This window comes from Morone saxatilis, unplaced genomic scaffold (assembly GCF_004916995.1).
Source record: "Morone saxatilis isolate NCDOM2014 unplaced genomic scaffold, NCSU_SB_2.0 Contig17, whole genome shotgun sequence".
Lineage (NCBI taxonomy): Eukaryota > Metazoa > Chordata > Actinopteri > Moronidae > Morone > Morone saxatilis.
The window spans coordinates 16,540,770-16,549,620 of record NW_023339729.1 but is presented as its reverse complement, the minus strand read 5'-3'; the positions used below and the strand labels follow the sequence as shown (position 1 = coordinate 16,549,620).

At 39.4% G+C, this 8,851-nt stretch overlaps 1 protein-coding gene across 1 annotated transcript in view; it reads right to left on the bottom strand.

Moving 5' to 3' along the window:
• Window positions 1–8,851, bottom strand: part of LOC118326699 (bifunctional heparan sulfate N-deacetylase/N-sulfotransferase 4-like) — a 41,234-nt gene that overhangs the window by 17,170 nt on the left and 15,213 nt on the right. Inside the window, exons 5-6 of the mRNA XM_035659743.1 lie at window positions 8,197–8,382; window positions 2,542–2,674 (exon numbers count right to left, since the gene is read on the bottom strand). Coding sequence (XP_035515636.1) covers window positions 2,542–2,674; window positions 8,197–8,382 — 319 coding nt within the window. The remainder of the gene's footprint in view (window positions 1–2,541; window positions 2,675–8,196; window positions 8,383–8,851) is intronic.

Sequence of the window (8,851 nt, the reverse complement as noted above, 5' to 3'; positions counted from 1 at the left end):
GTGTGTGTGTGTGTGTGAAAATGATAGAAAGGGACAGTGAGCGTGCCGAGGCATCCCTCTTGGTTTGTGAGCTCATGTTGAGATGACATCACTGGTGATGAGAGCAAAAACGTAGTTAGGTCCTTTGTCCTCAGTTATAAAAAGATACAGCTACACACAGACACACACACACACACACACACAAACACATACACAAACTGTTTCTGGCACTTCAAATCACCACAGGAACACACAGCTCAGTCACATTAGTTTTGATGGAGGAGAATATATGAGGTAAATTCTATGTAAACTTCACAGGATTTTCTTAAATAAAATGAAGACCACAAGAAAACAACAGACTGCTTCTACCGTAGCCTGCATACCGTTAGGAAACTGAGGCATTTTAGTGATGAAAAAAATATTTTGTAATTTGGGTATATTATGTTTTGCACTATATTTTTATTACAAAGCAATGCGTTTATACAATCAATTAATTTTATATTTTTATATATATTTTTTCTTACCTTTTCCAAATTAATCTAATTTACTATTACTATGTTGCCTATAGAACTTGGTTTATTTAGTTTATTTCTACAGCATTTCTCTGATAATTATCAATTTTGTTGTCCTTTTTACGTACTAGCATTTCGTAACAGTTAAAAAGCAGAAGCAGAATAAATAAGCTAGGGTTCAATGCATTTGCACTGTGTTTACCCTCTATTTGATAATTTGGAGCCTTGAATTTGTGGACCAGGAGTGTTTATTCTGGAGGTGTTCAATGTAGTCATGTAAGAAGCTCCTGGTCTTTTTGATTTTAGGAACCAAAAGGCAACCTGTGACCACTGTGTGATAGTTTGAACAGGAAAAGTTTTAAAAGGGGAAGTGGGTTAATATAATTCTTATAAGAGCAAGTCTGTGATTTTAATTTGGTTCAAACTGAATGTGTCAGTCATTTTTACAGACTGCATGGCTCAATGCCTATTAATCTCTAGTAAAAAAAAACAAAAAAAACATGTTATAGTGCCCTATCGGAATTGAAAACCTTGGCATTTCCCTTTTACAAGACACTTATGGAAGTCTTTCCTTCTGTTATCTTCAACCCAAAGATAAAATATAACACAACTGGCTTTCCTCAACAGTTCTTATGTTTGTTCAGCAATGTTGGCTTTTGCTGCTCATGCTAAAGGCCACATACGCACACAATTCTTTCAATGGCGCATGTTCAAAAAGACTGAGAAGGACTTTTATAGGCACAGGTGACCATTCAACTCGCATGTTTTCCCCGCTGACGCCTTGCTGTAACAATACATTACAAGCAATTCAGCTCCCCAAATCACTCCAGCTTTTAGATAGAAAAAGGTAAATTACGCTCCCTCCAATTTTTACTCCATGCTAACCACCTAGTTCTTTGGTCTATTATTAGAAAACCATTGTCCCTGCCAGGGGAAATGTAAAACATTTCACTTCATGTGTACCAAAGGACTTTTTTTCAATGAAAGTGCTACCTCATACAGAGAAGTTGGGAACAGCAAAATTAGGCAATTATAAGAGTTCTTTTGAATTGGTTATAAACGGATTCCTTTTTTTGTGTCAACCGTGAACAACAAGAACAACAAGCTTTTACAATATATCAATGCAAATGTCATGTGTTATTATCATTTTAAAACAGGGATGCACTGACATGCGTAGCCAGAGAAGACACAGAAGACAGACAGAACAAAAAACCCATTTAAATAAATAAAAAGACACAGAGACAGAATGAAACATAGAAAGAAATGAAATAACAAAAGAAGTCTGTCATGAAATAGAAACAAAAGGAATAGCAAAAAGACAGACAGAGACAAAGTGGTGCAGGGAAAGAAGAAAGGGCTAGATTGGGGTGTTGTGTGACTTGCCTCTATGATGTTCGCTGAGTTCTGACAGCTCCTCTAGTTCAGCACTCCTCTACCTGACACTTCAATACAGTCTACTGCAGGTCTTAGAGCATCATTTTGTGTGTTGTGCACGTGTGCAGTTTGAGTCAGAGAGAGATTGTTTGGGGATAATTCCTGGGAATGTCTATGCCTACTTTTGACTTGACTTGACTGAGTGCCTGCGTGTGCTCGTGAGCACGTGCAAGTGGATGAGCATCTTAACTGCCACCAAAACCTAATTCTGTTCCTTAATTCAAAGCAGAATCGAGTTGAGCTGACATACACAGCAGGGGTAAGCGCGAGGGGGAGGACACGCGTGCGTGTGTGTGTGTGTGTGTGACAGCAACCCCCCTGTGGTGAGACCTAATTTAAAGTGGGGAGATGAACACAGCTCCACTGTGAGAAGCAGCCCCTGACAGGAAAAGAGACAGACACACACATGCACTTACACACAAAGCAAAAATGAAAGAGAATGAACCAGACAGAGAGGAAGTTACCTTTGTAGAGAGAGCGGGAAACCGAGTTGGTGCCTCTTTAAGGTGCAAAAATCAAAATAGAAAGTAACAGTCCTCCCTGTTTCTCACTCTGTATATCCGTTTGCATGTGCAAGCGTTAGTGTTTGATTGTGTGTGTGTGTGGTTTCTCTGACTCACTGGGTTGAGTAGCACAGTGAGAAACAGCTCTCCCCCACGGATGCTTTTGTCCAGTTCTTTAGGTCCACCAGGGTATTCCTTATAGTAGATGGTGTGAGTAAACAAGCCACACGTCTGACGAGGCAGGACCTACACAGGCACATAAACATAAAATCATCATCATCATAAGCTAATTACACTCCTATAATATTGTCAGACTCATGATGGACAGTTTAAAAAATGATAAAGATTGATGCAAAAGAAGGAGAGATAATGTCTTTTTCATTCAGCACATTTTTCTTCCTTGTCAAAACTTGGCATGATTCAGGTGTGTTATGCTAGCACCGGCTAAGAAGTGTCCAGCCACAAGCCTAAAGCAGAGATGAGGTTCTATTGCAGAAATTAAATATTATATGTTTACTTTAGTGTCACCAGAAAATAAGATTAAGTGTGTTTGTTACGTTAGAATGAGACATTTTTAACTTCACCTCTAGATGCTACTAAATCCTGGCCATAAGTCTAAGTTCTAACAGTTTGCTTCGCTCCTTCTGAGGGCCACACACTTTTTTCACATATGCAGAAGTACTCCACAAGACCTGTAAACAGACTTTAATGTGTAAAAACGATGAATTTCCCCTTTAAGTGGCATATGAAACCACTTTGATACAATGATTTGAGATTAGACAGCAAACTAAAAACAGCTATTTTTTTAGGGCCAAAGTACAAACAAACCAGGTACAAAGATCACTTAAAAAAATAAAAGGAATTCAGCTGGCAGAATAAAAGATGACAGATGTAAGGATGAAATGTACAGTGATAGAGTCAAGTTTTTCTACACTGTGTTTTTATTAAATATGAGAAGCAGACAGAAGAGCAGGTCAGGGATATTCTGATGTTGTGTCATCCAACATATTGTAATGTTACCTATCACAGTGGAGAAGCACAGGTGCCGATTATACAGATGTTTCAAGTCAAATCCTTGCAGAATCAGACTTGTTTAACAACTGGCATTTTGACTTGTCAAAAGCACAGGTGAAATTAATAACCTACATGATAGTTCTGCTCCATTTAGTTGTTTGAGTTCCAGCACTCTGGTATGGTGCATGCTGTCTCACTGACACAACTTACTGAGACACTTAGAAAGGAGCAATCATGAAATGTTATTGGTTCCACTTGTGCCTTTCTTGTGATGACAAGCCAACATGTGCCCTGTAAAGAAGGTCTATTAGGTCCAAGAGTCAAATTAGGACACAGCATTTACTGCTGTGCTAGAGGCACAAATCCTGAAGGGCTGTCCAACCGAGATTACTTCACTTACTTCAGCAGCAGACACCTTGTTTTTATGCAGGTGCATAGCATCAGGCATTGATTTGCACTGGTGAAGTTAAATCTTTCTGGGGCACCTACACCTGTTAGGTATTTTGGTGACTTGTTGTTTACTGAAGCAGAAGGAGATGATAATGGATTACTTTTAATCCCGCCCTGAGCAGGTGCACCATGCACCACTAGCTACAAAAAACACCATCAACAACACCAACACTTGTGTGAGTTACATATTCTGTGACTTGGTTGATGAAAGCAGATGTCAATTTCTCAGATTGTCTTTATTGCTACTAGTGAATGCAGCAATGTTTTGGTTGTATAAGGTTTTACAAGTGACAACAATTGATTTTGGCTTCTATTTTAACATTAGAATAATCAGGGAGTTATAGTAGCATTTGTCAAAAAGTATCCACTGCGAGTTAAGAGTCAAGTATGTATTTAAAATTATGTCGTAAAAATGTGCAAACTAATGTGCCCAAAAAGATATAAACTTCCAACAGAGTGCTAGATAAATGTGTTTAACAGCTGATGAATTAATCGCTTTTCATTAGGTCATCAAATGAATTAAATGAAAAGAAGAGAATAAGATGAGAGGAGAGGGGAAGAAGGTCTTTATTGTGAACTCCTTGTGGAGCACTTCTCTGTGTGAAATAGAGAGTAAAGGCTGGAAGCGCAGATATTGGTTTATCTATAAAACACTGCAGAGTCGTTCACACACCCGCGCATGCACACACTCACACACACGGGAGAAAGAGAGAGACAGACAGAGAGAGAGAGAAGGCCACCAGAGCCACAGACACTCAGCACTATTTCACCAAACCAATTATCCACAGAGCTATAGCTCAAACTGATATAGTACATTTTAAAAAGAAATACACACACACAAGTATGCATGTTTGCGCGAGTGTACTCTCTCTATCTATCTTACACACACACACACAGAGCACAATCCCATATCTCAGTCTGATTTGTTCTGATACTGTGGGTCCAGTGGGTGGCTCTCAATCTGCTGACAGAGACACCCAAACACCAATTTTACAGCCTTAAGACAACTTGCTGTCCTCCTATGAGCAAACAAAGATGGAGCGAGAGAAGCACAGGGGAAAGAGATTAATAGACAGAAATTGCAAGAAAAATTGGAAGTGAAAAAATGTGAAAGGTAAAGAAAATGGGAAGGTTATGAGTGATGTCCCATGGTAACTTTATCAGAGGTCAGGAGGCTAGATGAATTATCACAATCTGAAAGCTCACAGGCCAGTTTATAGTGAAAAGATTTAAAAGTGCACACATACACACGCACACAAAAACTGCCTCTCAGAAAAAATTTCTGCCTCCATGAGCTAAGTTTTGAGTTTGTTCTCTTTTTTTTAGCCTCCCTTTGCTATTTAGTCAGTGCAGCATGCAATGTCTAGGAGCAAAAAATGAGCCTTTACACTGTTTCCCAACACAGCTTTTACATTTCTCTCCTTAATATATTTAACAATGGCTACAAACACATATTTGTGCATTTCTACAGATTTAGAAATTAAATTTGACTTAACAATGTCACCTGAAGGTCCATTGAGTCGCTGTTGTGTAGCTTTAAATCCTATTACATTGTTCTTCATCAGCAGATGGTGTTTGCTTTGTGAATTTTAGATGTTCTGTTTTTTCTGAGCACAGGAATTTTCAGTCATGTTGGCTTAAAAGGCTAGCTTAAAATCTTCTTGATGAGGTTGAGGATTAAGTTTAACATCCTCAAAGAGCTCAGAACAAATGGGAATTTGGACATACAAATCTCCATGACAACTGGGTAAACTCTATCTGCTAATGAAGATTATGTGATATGACTGCTCAACTTTCTGATCCAAAATCAGCAATAAACTGTGAAATTGTGAATTTTTTAACGTACGTAATTCTGCTTAGCCAAGATGGAGGACTGTGGTGTGCTGTCCTGTCAACATACACTGTTTAAGGTAGGAGTTCATTTGATGCAGCATATTGGATTCCTCTGAGACCTCTGAGGTCCCGATGTGCTTACCAGAGGTTAGTACATCATAGCATTTTCCTTTAGAGAATAAATAAATAAATAAATAAATAAATAAATAAATAAATAATGGTTGATTCTACTGAACAGTTTTACGTGTGATTTCTTTAGTAAACATCCAAACTAGCTTGCAGCAGAGCAGGGCAGCCTCTCTGGAGAGTCTCTACCCAGTAGTGACAAGTGTTTCCTTCAAGGCATTTTAAGTCCCTTCATTTCCTGACAAAACTGAGAGATCAGGAAAGCTCTGCTGATGAAAGCTCACTCTCTACGTGATCATCAGCTTTCAACAATGACATTGCACATGTCCTTGCTCCCCTACCAATGTTATTTTGGTGCATTGGCAAACCTTCCAACAGGAAGTTTAGACCAACCAATATTAACTATTGTCCTGAGTTTAATTTGAAAGACAGTCAGGACAAAAGTTACAAAAACAATTTTCAGAGAACAGCTGCATCCATCATTGGATGCAGCTCGATGGTAAGCTTGAAAGTAATTCTTGCTGGAGATTTAATTTTATTTCAGCATCTACTTCCTCTTCAGCTTTTCTTCAAAAAAATCTTTTATTCTTGTATCAAACAAATAAGATTTTCTCCCAGCTTGTTCTTTGTTGTTTCTCTTGTTTTCTGACTTGCTTTGTGATGTATCGTGTTGTAAAGTATGTTTTTGTTTAGTTGCTTGGTATTTCAATGATTTACTGATGCTTTTCAATACCTTACTATTGATAATGTATAATAACACATTATAGGCTGTCAAACTGTCAGCTTGTTATTGTATTGAAAGGAAGTAGGATTAAGTAGCTGTCTTTTATGATGCTGTGACAAGATGTCAAGAAATAACACAGACTTCGAGGAGTGATTAGGAAATTGACACAGCTGTCTGTTCAAATTGTTTGTTCAAGACCCAAAATACGCCAGAACAACATGGGCTGGTAATTTTGGTGTCAGATGTGATTGGTTCTTTTGTCAATAAGGGAGCAGTTGTGCACACTGACAAAGAACCTGACTGACAAGTGAATGAAGAGGAGGAGGAGAAGGAGGAGGATGAGGAGAGACAGAGGGAGGGAAGAAGACAACTTGCTTAGGTGAAATGGGTGACAAGAGTTTTATTCTATTGCTGTCTCAAACAGTGACTGATGAATTATTTATTGGAGCATGAAAGTGTAAAAATGCCCTCATTACTAGATCCTCATTCTGTGATGCACATCCTGCGCATATACAAATATACAAATGCACACAGATGCATACACACAGAGAAGTTCACCCCTTTAGCCGCATTGGGAAGCCATTAAATATTGAATCAACATGGAGCCGAGCACACTGTGGTGAGACGAGGTCAAAGAATTCATATCACACACACACACACATAGGCGTGCACACACGGAGGTTACACTCCACACACAGCATCATTGATTTTCTGTTTAAGACTGCAAGAAACAATCAGCACACAATTTACTATTCAGCAAACACTTATTTGAACAAAGAGACAGTAGATAAAAACTGTTTTGCAAAGTAAGATAAAAGAACAGAGCAACGAAGCAACACATCCAAACAGATTCTGGTGACTAAATGATTCTGCATGTAAGCTTGCTTTGATTTAGTTTCTCTAAGAATTTACAATTCATGGTTTTAATTTCAGTCAAATGAATTAAGCAAATAATTTTTCCTCTTGGCGGGCCAGGGACGCTAACGTGCTTTGAGTGTTAGGTTTGATTCGTGGCTTCTGCATGATCAATGATGTTGTGTTAAGAAAAGCACTCGCAAACATGTAGGAATTCTCCAAAGATGCACTTTGTTTGTGACATTTATCATGTTTATCTAACTAACCTGACTCACCTCTTTTTGTCAGACAACACACACACCTATGCTTTGTCTGCACACCCCAACATATTTTATAAAATGTGTCTACTCACAGAACCAATACTGACTTGTATCTGGATACCCACAATCACCAGCTGTGGAAACACTAGCTAAATTATTAGTACCTCTAGCCCTACAGAAGATATACAAAGCAGTAGCAGCAAAAGGTATTAAAGAAAAATATGAAATAACCATTGAGGCTTGTTTAAAAAAAAAAATATTTTGAAATGGCAGCCTTTTTGGCACCCAGCTGAACAACAGAATTATATGTTAAACACTGAATATCCAGTAGGCAGTTGTAATGGTACTAATCAGTTTTCATGTATGTGCGTAAACATGTCAATTGATCAAAGCGTATTTATGGATGTGCATGTGGATGAGCACATTAGCATATGTGTGCACTTGCAGCAATGCTGATGCACCCCTGAGGCTTTTCTCCAAAGTGATGAACAGTGTTGTCTCCTCACCATGATGTTGTTGTGGATGAAGCCCTTGCGGTAGCGGGCCGGTTTGAGGTGGGGGTACTCTTCGGTGCTGGTGACCTGGATGTTCCACACGCGTCTCCAAGCCTTGTACAGCTGCAGGTGAACCGGGTAGACACCTGAGTGGTGAGGGGCCACAGCGTAGCCCATATCCACTGGGATGTTGTGCTCCTGAAGGTGGAGGACAGACGAACACAGAGACAGACACGTCTCTATGTGAGGGTTATATGCATTAACACAGAAGTTATAGCACATTTACAACTCTGACAAAGGACACGGTGGCACATAAACATACAGAGCCTAACAGGCTGACCTTGTAGAAGACGGTTTTGTGCTGTGTTTGTTACGATGCCGGCCTTCGGGGTTGGAAATTAAAAAAAATATATATTTTGTGCAAGCATGTGTATGTGTATGTATGGGAGTGTGAGGGTGGATGGTTGCTGGGTGCATCTCGCAGACTGATGGTGTTGTCCTTCGCGCTGACACACACCTACACACACTGTCAAAGCTAAGCATCAGTGGTCAGGGGATGAGGGAGTGGGGTATGTATGTGTGTGTCTACAATAGAGGTTAGGGATCACACTTTATGATCGCGTTCACCTTCAACAACATGAACCAGCAACCCCCCCCCCCCCCCCCC